The 13,643-nt window shown below is 46.9% G+C and overlaps 1 protein-coding gene across 1 annotated transcript; it reads left to right on the top strand.

Annotated features, from left to right (window-relative positions):
• The first annotated feature begins 4,390 nt into the window (after positions 1-4,390).
• Atp5po (ATP synthase peripheral stalk subunit OSCP) lies at positions 4,391-11,220 on the top strand. The gene is made up of 7 exons (XM_031364419.1): positions 4,391-4,533; positions 5,812-5,862; positions 7,109-7,219; positions 9,446-9,575; positions 9,889-10,001; positions 10,794-10,880; positions 11,046-11,220. Exons 1-7 carry the CDS (start codon positions 4,498-4,500, stop codon positions 11,157-11,159), a joined length of 642 nt encoding a protein of 213 aa, XP_031220279.1. The 5' UTR covers positions 4,391-4,497; the 3' UTR covers positions 11,160-11,220.
• Positions 11,221-13,643: the final 2,423 nt, after the last annotated feature.

Here is a 13,643-nt window from a genome sequence, read left to right as displayed (position 1 = left end):
AAAAAAAAAAAAAGAGTCCAGAAGAGGCATCAGATCCCTGGAGTCACAAGTGCAGACCTAGGTGCTGGGAACTGAACAGGGTGGGGCTGGGGATTGGGGGGGAACATCCGCAAGGGCAGCACAAGCTAAGCCAAGTCTCCACTCTCACCAACAACTCCTATTAAATGATTTACTGTCCCTTTCCTCTGAGTACATGTTCCAGATCTTAAGGTTAAAGAGTTTAAACTCATGTGGTGGAAATGCTTTCTCTCTCATGTTTATTACCCGCTCAGTTTCCAACAGACAATCTCGGTGAACTGCAAGACTTGAGCAAAAGCCCCCAAGGTCATTTGCTCTTTCTAGAGCTTTAAAGAGAAAGAACTGCTCTAACGCAGGCTGCCACCTTGCAAGATACAAGGGCTGCAGTAAGAAGTTTGTGCACAGTTCTTAAACAAAACAAAGGAAACACCAGAAAGGACCGTACTCGGATGTGAATCCACAGATAACGTAACCACTCCAGAGTCCTTTCCGTGCAAGAAGAGGATTTATGTACACGAATGCTCTATCTGCATGTACATCTACATGCCAGAAGAGGGTATCAGACCCCAGTATTGATGGTTGTAAGCCACCATGTGGTTGCTGGGAGTTGAACTCAGGACCTCTGGAAGAGCAGACAGTGCTCTCAAATGCTGAGCCATCTCTCCAGCCCCAAAACCAAAACCCTTCTTACTCTTGTACTAAAGAGATACCATGCTTGCAGTGAAATCTACAGGCAGATGCGTAGGCCAGGGACGCTTGTGTGGAAACTAGTGTGTAGAGGAATTATAGAACATGGTTCATACTTTTTTTTTTAATTCACCATTGCTCTTTTCAGACACACCAGAAGAGAGCATTAGACCCCATTGCAGATGGTTGTGAACCACCATGTGGTTGCTGGGAATTGAACTCAGGACCTCTGGAAGAGTAGGCAGTGCTCTCTCCAGCCCAGTTTGTACATGTTTATTGTGTGTACTTAGATCTTTTTTGTGTGTCATGAGATAATTTGTGTAAACCTGATTTACTTATTTAGGGTTTTTGTTTGTTTCTTTCTTTCTTTGGCTTACCCTGTGTAGCCTGACTGGACTAGAATCTGCCAAGTAGAACAAGCTAAGCTTGACTTTTCAGTCATCTGCCTGCCTCTGTCCACTGAGTGCTGGGGCCACAGGTGCACACCACTATGCCTAGCTTGAAAGCTTCATTTTAATGGTTGTGTAATATACCATTCCAAATAAGCCATTTCCATGTGTTTGGATATGATTTGTTTGTTTCTTTGTTTTTCTGTTTCTAAGTGAGGGCACTGTGAATTAGGGCACGAACCTTCTTCTGGGCCTCTGCTAATGAGTGATGGGAACTGCTCTTGTAAGTCTAATCTTTTTATCTGGGCTTTATAAATACTGTAATTTCTTTCTTTCTTTTTTTTTTTGTTTTTTTGTTTTTGTTTTGTTTTGTTTTGTTTTGTTTTTCAAGGCAGGGTTTCTCTTCATAGCCCTGGCTGTCCTGGAACTCACTCTGTAGACCAGGCTGGCCTCAAACTCAGAAATTCACCTGCCTCTGCCTCCCAAGTGCTGGGATTAAAGGTGTGTGCCACCACTGCCCAGCTAAATACTGTAATTTCAAAATTACAGTATTAAAGAACAAGTCATCTAATTTTAAGACATATGGCAGGGGCTGGAGAGATGGCTCAGGAGGTAAAGGAGCTTGCCTTGAGAGCCTGATTACAGGCTGGAGAGACTGCTCAGCAGTTAAGAACACTGACTGCTCTTCCAGAGGTCCTGAGTTCAAATCCCAGCAACCACATGGTGGCTCACAACCATCTATAATGGGACCTGATGCCCTCCTCTGGTGTGTCTGAAGACAGCAACAGTGTACTCATATAAATAAAATTAAAAATTAAAAAAAAAAAAAGCCTGATCACATGAGTTTGATTCCCAGGATCCACAGAGAGGCATAGGGAAAGAACAAATGCACAAGCTGTCCTTTGACATTCACCATGTGGCAAGTGCATCCCATGCACACACAATAATAATAAATAAGACACATACGTGTGCCATTGACAGTCTCATGATGCCACGCCACTGTTTTCTGTGACTGTCTCTCTGCAGAAGATAAAACAGCGATCAATACTTGTCTTGAACTGGAAGCATAAAACAAAACAGGTAAGGTATTAAATATCTGGATTCCTCTCCCAGGGTAGCCCTGTCCTTGTGCAAGTCTGTCTCATTCCATTAGCCTTGACTGTGACAATATAACAAGTTTTTAAACAATCTAAGTCTGTTTCACACTAGGCCCACTTACACCTGAGAGTCATCTGAAACTCAAACCTTGAAATTCAAGCAACCATCAACTGCCATTTTAGAGCTATGCATGGAGCTAGAATGGAATGATAATACACAGTAAGTAGAAGGCACTGTATTGCCACAGGTCAAACCAACAGTATATTTTAAAAAGTCAGCGCAGTAGATGGTCTAGAATTTCCCAAGTGTATTTGAGCCTGGAACTTTTAAAATTTCTATTACATTTACTGAAACTCAAAATGCTTGTAAAGTTGCATGTAGCTATACTCCAGGAAATACAGTGTTGTGGTTTGGTTTTACATAGAGTACAAGGTTAGTATTCTACTTTGTTTTCTTTTGCTGTGCTAAGACACTGAACAAGCTGGGCAGGAATGGTGCATTCCTTTAATCCCAGAGTGGGGATTCACAGGCAGAGGCAGATCTCTGAGTTCAATGTCAGCCTTGTCTACAGAGTGAGTTCCAGGCCAGCCAGAGCTACACACACACACACACACACAAACACACACACACAGACACACACACACACACACACAGAGAGAGAGGGAGAGAGAGAGAGAGAGAGAGAGAGAGAGAGAGAGAGAGAGAGAGAGAGAGAGAGAGAGAGAGAGAGAGAGAGATGGGGACTAGGGTGTTTGGGGGAAGGAAAGGGTTTATTTCAACTTTCATTTCCAAGTAGCAGTTCATTCCAGAGGGGAGTCAACAAAGAAGCTAAAGTCAGAACATGAGGTAGTAACTGAAGCAAAGATACACTGCCTACTTACTGGCTTCCTCCCACGGCTTGCTCTGCTGCTTTCATAGACAACCCAAGGCAGCCCTTGCTACCTGCCAATGGGTGTACCACCAGTGGGCTGGGCCATCCCACATCAATCATTAATCAAGAAAATGGTCCACAGACTTGCCTACAGCCAATCTGGGAGAGGCGGTTTCTCAGTTGAAGTTTCTGCCTAGTTGACAGAGTTATCTCTAGTTTGTGTCAAGTTGAAAAACTAACCAATACAGCCTGGGAAGGCAAACAGGTTGATTTTTTTTTCTTTTCATACCTTGTTGAGTCTCGAGATATAAAACAGCTGTCTATACATGAGCAGTTCCATAAGATGTGCTCAGTGCTGAACATGCTTTTCGTTAGGTTTATGTAAAAGCATTTTGCAGCAATGGAGCAAATTGGAAATATCCATGCACAACTAATGAGAGTGTAAGCTGGAGAGAAATAGCTCTGCTTCATGTGCCCATGTGTTCCTGCTCATTTGCCAAGCTGTTTAATCAACTTTTAAATTCTACTTTTGAAATAATCCAAAATATGAAAAAAGTACATCTAGGGATACCCAGATATATAGAATTAAAGCAATATATTAAAGTAATATAAACCACATGAATTATGTTGAAAAGTCATAAAATGGTTAAGTTACAGAATGAAAGTAGATTATTCTGCAGCTATGGACATGTTTATTAAAGTGCCATAACTTAGAAATTTGCTTGTACAAAACGTATTCCTGAGGTTGGAGAGACAGCTCAGCGGTTAAGGGCACTGGCTGCTCCTGCAGAGGACCTGTGCTCAGTTTCAGCATCCCTTGGCACCTCACAACTGCCTCTAACTCCAGCTCCAAGAGACTCTAAGGCAACAGGCACACATGATACACATAAATATATGCAGGAAAACACTCATACACATAAACAATTTTTAAAAGAATGTATTTGCAACCCATATAATTCTGGATCCATCTTCCCTCATATTAAGGTAAAAAGCAAGGTGCTAAAATATATATGGATTGTGAATATGTGTATATAAAAAGCACAAACACAACTGTCAATTTGTTCTATGTAAAGTGCGCCCCTGGTAGGTTCGCTTGTGGTTTTTGTTTTAAGTAAAGCCTGAAGCATTGCCACAGAAGCACACTAGGCGCAGGTTCTAGACGGGGCAACGATGTTGACGATGCATGTGTAAAGAATCTAAATCGAAACCTAATTTCAGATTTAATTTTCAGATCTCGTTCCCGTTCAAGAGTCCAGTCCGACCGCGGCAGGTATGGACTACAACTCCCAGCATGCAAGAAGTACTTACCCATACTCCCGGGCTCCTGAGGCGTACATTTCCCAGAAAGCCGAGCGATCACGCCGGCGGGCGCGTGCGCTCTGGCGCCGGTAGTTTCTTCTCTCTTGGGTTTGACCTACAGCCGCCCAGGAGAAGATGGCCGCTCCAGTAGCGTCCGGGCTGTCCCGACAGGTAAACGCTGGCGGTAGGGTCCCTCCTGGGGTTGCCTGTCCCCGGCTCCCAGCGCCTCGTGTGAGGCCGTGGCTGAGGGGTCAGGCCGCTCACCCATGGTCGTGGGGCCCGGCGACTGCAGGCAGCGAGGGGCGCATCCGCGTTTTGTCCCTGTGGGGAGTGGGCACGGATTTCTCTGTCTTGACCTTGACATCTAGGAGTCACTGCGTAGCCAAGCAGTTGGCAAGGGCATAGGAAAGCACATGCCTATTCTTGTTGGTAAACCTGTCAGGGCTGGTTGCTGCTTAGGAATATTGAGTGTTCGTAAAGCGCATTCACTGTGTTTGTAAAGAAGGGAGAAAGGGTTAAACGTCTCCACTTTGGCTGTCAGCCAGTAAGTGATGGTGAAATTGCAACAGGCCAAGTCCAACAGAACTTGGAATTGGGTGGGAAAATACGTGCCTGGGTCATCTGCCGTGATAATTTTGGATCAACTGCCATGATGATTTTCATCTGCACCATACAGAATTTTTACTAAGACATTAGAAAGCTTTTTAACCCTCATAGCCAGTTCTAATCGAGTACATTCTAGAGATGGAAGTATATGACAGTGACCTGTACCCTCTCGAAATGCTTTTTAAACTGGATTCCAGGCTTCTCCGACGACAGACACAGTGCCTGAAGCCTGGTGCTCTTTCAAGAGATCTTTGGTCTTAGATAGCATTTCAAGTCCTTCTTTTTTTTTTTTTTTAAAGATTTATTTATTTATTTAACTTTTTTGTATGAGTACACTGTAGCTGTCTTCAGACACACCAGAAGAGGACGTCAGCTCTCATTACAGATGGTTGTGAGCCACCATGTGGTTGCTGGGAATTGAACTCAGGACCTCTGGAAGAGCAGCCAGTGCTCTTAACCTCTGAGCTATATGGCCATCCCAGCATTTCAGTTCCTATGCAAGTAGGTTTGCTTGAATCAAGACTGGACTCTTCTTATGTTCTCTAAGGTTTTTCTCAAAGGTGATGTAAATATAAATTCTCCACTTTCATAAAGCACTTTTCCCAAATGTGATAAAGCTCAGTAGTGTTTTTTCTCTTAACTACCCAGGGAGGAAGGCGGTGGGAAGGCAGTTTCTGAAGACATTTGGGTGATTTTCAATAGGGAGTATAGGTAAAAAAGCAGTTCCCACTCATAACCTATGTGATGATATAAAGGAATTATGCAGCTATTCCATTAGATTATTTTTAATACTATGAAGCTAATGAAGAAACCCTGTCTGATCTATTTTCTTTTGTTCTAAAGGTTCGGAGCTTCAGTACGTCTGTGGTCAGGCCCTTTGCCAAGCTTGTAAGGGTATGTTAGCTTACTGTGTGTGTGTGTGTGTGTGTGTGTGTGTGGTGTGTGTGTAAAGCAATGAGAGAGTAAGTTGAACAGAAATACAGTGAGGTCTGTGATTACTAACCTTTGTCTGCAAGGGTAGCAGTTCCCAGATGAGTGCCTGGAATGCAGGGGACACTGTGCCTGTCACATATGGTGGGCTCAACTCTAGTCTTTAATGTTCTAAAAATGATTTGTTTGGGCCCAGCAGGAGGGCTCAACAGGTAAAGGCAAGCTTGAGAGTGTGGGTTCAATCCCTGGAACCCACATGGGGAAAGGAAAAAAAAGACCTGAAAGTTGTCTTCTGTTCTCCACATGTGGTATACACACACACACACACACACACACACACACACACACACACACACGGTGTATGTAGAAAAGAATCTTTAATTGTTTTTCCTAAGCTAGCCTGTCGTTTATGAAGTGCCCAGACTCTCGCATAGTTGACACTCTATGGCAGCTCCGTGTTGCTTCTTGATTCTGGCAGCAGTGAGGCTTGCATGCAGCCTGCACCTTACTTCCCCAAGCGAAATCAGGCACCAAGAGTCTCACCTTTGACTGCAGAGGTCTACCAGCCCACTCTTTTTAAACCAGAAGTCTGACTGACCTCTGACCCAATATGGATTGAAGTATGGCTGCACATGCATTCATTTTGTAGTTCTTCATTACTAATTCATGTGTGGCAGAATCTAAAGGTATTCTGAGTTGCTGTGTGCTCTCTGGCACCCAGGCCAGTGATCTGCACTCGCCACATTCTCCTCAGGATAACAGAACACAGTGCTCTAGGGGACATTAGGTGGAACTTACAGCAACACACGCTACACTTATTAACATCATCAAATTCCTACAGCCTCTGAGTGGAGCCATTTTATTCCTCCTGAGAACTTCATAAAACACCATGACCGTGATGGGGACACATACATGTGTGCACTTCTTGTACGCTGTCCCCTGCTCCGCTTATCTTCACAACTGCCTGCTGTAGTACTAAACTCTGGTGCTTAGGGATGGCACTGTTACTGAGGTCAAAGAAAGCAAAAGCTTGCTGTAGTGGTTGCAGGTAGGGAGAGCTGGGAGAGACGCTGGACATTGCCCTCTGTGACTGCACCTTGGTGAAGTACTTAAATGGCTTGGCAGTGGGAATGCAGTCTTGGAGAGTTAGGGGTAATTCTAACTGCCTCACTTAGCTGCCTCACCCCCCCACCACCACTCTTGTTTCCAGCCCCCTGTTCAGGTCTATGGCATCGAAGGCCGCTATGCAACCGCCCTGTACTCTGCTGCATCCAAACAGAAAAAGCTGGACCAGGTGGAGAAGGAGTTGTTGCGAGTGCAGGTGAGGAGCTTGCTTGCTGGGCTTGTTCCTGTTCCCGCTCCTACAATTCGTTATCACTTATTATAGCCGTATTATAGCCGTGTGTTCCTAATGGGATGGGGTATAACCTATAAAAAGAACCACTAGAAACTACCAAAAAAGTTTACTGTAGACATGCTGTTAATAATAAGACTGCTTTATTCTGAAACTTTTGTGTAATACGAGCTAGGAGGTGCATAAGTATATTAACATGAACTCAAGCTTTCCAGCTAGAAAATCAAATCAAAGTATACTTGCCATTTTAGAAAAGAATTTAAAAATAAAGTTTATGTCTTTTGACTATATTTTCACTGTATTGGAATTATATTTTCTTCATGAAAGTTTCTTTAGAAACTTATCCTGGGTTTAATTTTTTTTATTATTTTTAATTTTTTAATCATTTTCTTTCTTGGGGCTTGGGGAGTGTCAGGCACGCACAGTGCAAGTGCAGAGGTCCGAGTCCTCCCCTTTTACACTGTGAGTTCTAGGGCTCAAACTCAGGCCAGTGGCCTTGGCAGCAAGAGCCTCTGAGCCTGAGCCCTCTCACCCGACCTTCCTGGGTATTTGTAATTACTTTGGTCCCAAGCTGTGAAGAAAGCCTTGTGGAGTCAGGGCTGGGGGGAGGGCTGGGAGGTGGCAACAGCAGAGCACACAGCCTCCTGGGAAAGGACCTTCCTCTTTGCATTCTCTGTTTGAAACACAAAGAGAAAGGTCAGCTTTGTGAATTAGCAGAAACCCAAGTGTGCCTCTTCCACTGCTTTCCCTTCCGTCTCTTCAGGGTAGCAGCCCTCAAGGCCTTAGGATGCCTTGAAGAAGAGTTGAGAGTATGCAGTCAGGTGCTCCAGAGAAAAGACAGTTTTCAGTTACATGTTTTAAGAGTAGTGCGTGTATTTTGTAATCTGCACATCTATTGAAGAGAAAATGCACAGCCGCACAGGCTAACACGGTGTCCTCTGTTCATAGACTGGCACCACAGGCTAACACCTGTTTATAGGCCGTGGCACGGATGCTGTCAGCTTAAGCTAGTGCCCAGATTTGACAGCAGAAGTGTAGCCCTCTCTTCACCTGTCTGCAGATAATACTGAGGAGCTTGGCTGGGCCTGGCCTCTCCCTATGGGGAGGCACTGATGGACAGACAGGCCCTGTGCTGATGGCTAGCACTGCATGTGGTGGGCAAGATGGTGATTTGGGTGGTGGACATTAGACTGGGGTTTGGGGCAGGCCAGTTGACCACCTGAGTTCATTTTCTGAGATTCACATGGTAGAAAGAGAAAACCAGCTCTAAGGCTGTAGGGCTCCCGCACATTCACTGTGACCCACACAGGTGTGTCCTCTCCCCCCCCTCATGTTTTTAATTACTTAGATCCTGGTTTATAAAATTAAGAAGTCAGTCAGAGGAAAAAGAGGGGCAACAGATTCTGAGGGTCTGAGAGGGAGCGGTGGTGTGATACAGGAAGTTCCCCTGACTATCTACTGGATGTTACTGGCAGGCACAGGAAAGGCATTTCTGTGCAGCTTCTCAGGGAGAGATCGTAGCATGGAAGTCTTAGCACTCTATGGCAATGGCCTAAATTCTGGCCAGGAGCCAGGGAGGTGCTGGGAGTAGCTGGCAGGCAGGTGGACATGTTACCCGGAAGGTGTTCACCGGGATGAACCACTGTGGTCCTGGAGCTCTGGCCTTTGCTGAGGTGGGCAGGTGTTGAAGCGGCAGTGGCTACTGAGTATAGGGAGGTAGATTCCCGACATGTTGTGGCTTTTGCCCTCCCAGACCAGTCTCTCAAAGTTAGGTTTGTTCCAGAAGCTCTGTAGGAGGGAGGGCAGTTAGGGTCTCCTGAGACAGAAGCCCGAGGGCTCAGTGTACTTGGGGGCGGTGCAGTGAGAAAAGTAGGCTGTCATGTCACATGTGGTGACTGCTTAGTTCTTATGATCCTTCTAAAAAATGCATGCAAGAAACTTCATAAGGTTTGGCTTTTTTTTTTCAAGACAGGGTTTCTCTGTGTAGCCCTGGCTGTCCTGGAACTCACTCTATAGACCAGGCTGGCCTTGAACTCAGAAAACCGCCTGCCTCTGCCTCCCAAGTGCTGGGATCAAAGGCGTGCGCCACCACTGCCCATAAGGTGTTTTTGAAGTTCCTCAAAACAGATTTTTAATCCCATGTAAAGTCATGAACAAAAAATGTCTAGCAGCTGGGTTTGTGTGTACTTTCAGCAACTCTTGAGGGACCCCAAGGTGTCCCTGGCTGTTCTGAATCCTTACATCAAACGCTCCATCAAAGTGAAAAGCCTGAATGACATCGCCACAAAGGAGAAGTTCTCCCCACTGACAGCCAACCTCATGAGTGAGTGCAATGACTCTGCTGGGCTTTCCTTAAATACCTGTTTGAGCAGTGTGGGGCACAAGCCTGGTACCCCAGGATGTCAAAAGAGGACATCAGATCCCCTGGAACTGAAGTTCTGGGTGGTCGTGAGCCACCATATGGGTGCTGGGAACTGAACCTGAGTTCTCTGCAGGGACAACAAACAGTGCTCATAACCACTGAGCTGTCTCTCCGCACCCCAGTCATAATCTTAAAGGACTCCGAATATGGTATTTTCAGGCTACAAGGTGACATTGCTTTGGGTGATTCAGTGAGTTTCCTGGCTCTTTCCCAGATTTACTTGCTGAAAATGGTCGCCTAGGCAACACCCAGGGCATCATCTCTGCCTTTTCCACCATCATGAGTGTCCACCGTGGAGAAGTGCCGTGCACAGTGACCACAGCATCTGTAAGTCGCAGGCTCTTGCTGCTGCACTGGGAACATAGCTTGTCACTTGTAAGGTTCTGTCAACTTCCACTCGGAAGGCCCAGTGTGTGTCATGGGGATCTGAGTGTTTTCATGAAATAGTGATTCAGGTCCTGTTACAACCTGAAGTCTTAAACGCCGTATTGAGTTCTAGGATGGGCGGGTCTAACCTGTGGGTTGGGATGCACGGGCCTTTGACCCATCATTTATCGAGGCTGCCGTCTTCTGGGGACCTTGCAATGTGTTACTGCTCTCAGAAGATAGGTATAAAATTGAAGGTGATTGTCCTAACTTTATGGTCAGGACACTGAAGCCTACCTCAACAAGATGGGCTCAGGATCTGAACACAGGCTGTCTTCTCAGAGACCTGTACTCCTTATACAGTGTATAACCTGCGACAAGTCATTTTATTGTCTTCCCTGAGACGTGGGTCAGCCAACGTAGGAAAAGTGTTTGATGCGTACACACAAGTAGTAGTTGCAGTGTCAGCCCCTGGCCTTGTCCAGGTTGGAGTTGAGTGTTTAGGGCACCTATGAAGCTTTGGGGGGAAAGGGGACTTCTGTGGCCAAGCCCTCTGCCTCAAACCAGTGCATTAGAAGATACATTGTGGTGCAGTCACTCCTTAGCCCCCACACCCACCCCATAACACAGGCACGCACGCATACATGTGCGCACACAGTCAGTGTCTTGGTTTCCTGCCACTGTGGTGTCTCCCCTTCCTTGCCCGTATGCTGTTTTGGTGCTCCGTTTAAAGGATGCTCGCTTCTTTCTCAGCCTCTAGATGAAGCTGTTCTCTCTGAGTTAAAGACGGTGCTGAAGAGCTTCCTGAGTCAAGGCCAAGTACTGAAACTGGAGGTCAAGGTGGGTTTGCATAACTGTGGAGTGTGTTAGTGCCGTGAGGCGGGCCTTACACATAATGTGTAGCTCCCACCTGTGTCGTGGGTGGCCTGCCTACCCCTGGATGTTTTCATCTGCCTGCCTGATAGAGCGCTGGGTTTCATGTGTGCGACCTGTTTTCTTTCCTAGACTGACCCATCAATCATGGGTGGGATGATTGTCCGAATTGGGGAGAAGTACGTGGATATGTCTGCGAAGAGCAAGATTCAGAAGCTCAGCAAGGCCATGCGGGAGTTGCTCTGAGAGACTGTCACCTGTGTGAGCTCTTGTCCTTGGAGCAACAATAAAATGCTTCCTGAACAGAGGGCGTGAGGGTCCTTGTCCTTTAAGGGGCCACACCAGGCCTCCATCCTCCCACAGGACCCTCTAGTCTCAAGGTTAGACAATCCTTTGGGCCAGAGGGTTCAGTCTGTATGTGTCTTTCTCAGGCATTCATTGACTGAGTTAACGCTGTGCCTATGTATACAGTCTAGCCCTGCCTATCATAGTCTCATGCCTTGGGGGTAGCTGAGAACTGGTTCCTCTCCTGAAAGGTGCTCAGTCCCAACAGAGCCCCTAACTGAAGGGTGCTCTGCCTTTCAGGATTATACATTGTGCTCCTAGCAGTCCTGTGATCTGCTCAGTCATGTGGCTGAGCAGCAGGGGGTGAGGCCCAGGGCCCTGGCTCGCCATCTCCAGCCAGCCAGACAGGCTACAGGCTACACACATGTCCCACATCCCTTCCCCCAGTGTCCCCAACATGCTCCCAGTCCACCTAGAGCCAAGTAGCACCAACATACTCTTCCCAAAGCTTAACCCTGAGGCTGCTAGAGAGCCCAGAGCTCTCTGACCAGTATGCCCTCCTTGAGCACTCCCATGAGTGTTTGCCTAACTGACTGACTACTCCAGAGTACCTCAGGAAGAGCCCTCGGGGGCAGGGCTCCATGCCACGGCCTGGCTCGGGTACCCTCACCTGCCCATCATGCCTGGCAGCCACCTGCCAGAGACCCCAAGAGGACTGCAAGCATGAAGGACTCACTTTCCCAGGAGCCAGGAATGCCAAGACATAGTTGGTCTGATAGCACTTCTCCTAACTCACTGATGAGCCTGGGGCTGCAGCTAATGACTTGTGTTGGCCACCTCACCACAGGGCTGAGTCTTAGCAAGTGGAAAAGAGCGAATGGATGTGTCCCTCCCGGTTGCCTTCACTAGCAGCAGCCTGGCAGTCCACACAGGTGGGTTCTTCCAACTGGATACAGATGAGATGTCGAGATCCAGAGCCTCTAGGTGGGAGCTGGAGCCAGGTACTGCCAAAGGTACCTTTACCCTGCGAGGTTTTCCCATTGACCCCTGGGCTCTTACCACAGGGGGGAATAGCTGACTGTGCATCCCACACTGCTGAGTGTGACCTTGAGTCACACACAGCCTCCACGCAGGCTCTAAGGGCCCTCCAGACTGCCCGCTACAGATTAGCTCACAAACCTTGAGAATTGGCTCAGCCAGCTGCCTCTTGAAGAAACACACAAATGCTGAAACACTTGGAGCTTTGTATGTTGTAGTTGCCAGAGATGACCCCCAAGCCTTGTGGAGTACAACAGCCTGGAACTCTGCAGATGAGGCTGGCCATGAGTCTGAGGCAGCCTTGACTCTGCCTCTCAAGGGCTGAGATTCAGACATCACACACCCAGCCTTACAAGGATGCCCTTCCTAACCCTGCAAGCACAACAGCCTGGCGTGTGCCACTCACATAGTTGCACTCAGGAGACTGAGGCAGGGAGTTTTGATGTCAGCCTGGTTTACATATCAAAACCCTGTCTTTAAAAGCAGAACAAGGCCGGCAGTAGTGACTTCAGAGCCAACCTGGTCTACAGAGTGAGTTCTAGTAGAACAGCCTGGGCTACACAGAGAAACTGTCTCAGCAAACAAAAACAAAACAAAACAAAAGAAACCAAAGCAGAACAGCCAAAATACAGGGTGGCTCAGTGGCGAAGCCTCCGTTGCTCCTCCAACCTCTGCAGGTCAGACGCACTTGCATGTGCATACATGCCCCCGCCCCGGGCACATAACAAGTAAAAATAATAAAAATAGATGTCAAAATGCAGCCATTTGGTACTTAGGACAAATTAGGATAAATGGATATCGAGTCAAACAGCCCAGACCTATGCACGCCTCAAAACCACGAGAACTGATGAGAGAGAACGAGCAAACAAGGCTCCGCTCCTGGGGCTTGGGTGGGGGCACAGTCTGTGACATCCATGCTGGGAACTCAGAAGAGAATAGCACAGGTCTCACATGGAAGCCAGTTGTGCATCCTCAGGCTTGGGGTGCTGAGACAGGAAGACTTAAGAGTTCAAGGCCAGCCTTGTGTGACCCAGCCCAGAAAGCAGAAAAGCACTGTGTAGAAGAATCTCTAGGAAGTGCTGTGTGCGTTTGTCTCCTGTACGATTCTGTGTAGAAGACTCTCTAGGAAATGCTGTGGGTTTGTCTCCTGTATGATTCTGTGTAGAAGAATCTCTGGGAAGTTCTGTGGGTTTGTCTCCTGTAAGATTCTGTGTAGAAGACTCTGGGAAGTGCTGTGGGTTTGTCTCCTGTATGATTCTGTGTAGAAGAATCTCTAGGAAATGCTGTGGGTTTGTCTCCTGTATGATTCTGTGTAGAAGAATCTAGGAAGTGCTGTGGATTTGTCTCCTGTATGATTCTGTGTAGAAGACTCTAGGAAGTGCTGTGTGCGTTTGTCTCCTGTATGAT

Source organism: Mastomys coucha, unplaced genomic scaffold, assembly GCF_008632895.1.
Source record: "Mastomys coucha isolate ucsf_1 unplaced genomic scaffold, UCSF_Mcou_1 pScaffold12, whole genome shotgun sequence".
Taxonomy (NCBI): Eukaryota; Metazoa; Chordata; class Mammalia; order Rodentia; family Muridae; genus Mastomys; species Mastomys coucha.
Note: the sequence above shows the minus strand (reverse complement) of the source record. Positions and strands in the feature narration are given on the sequence as shown.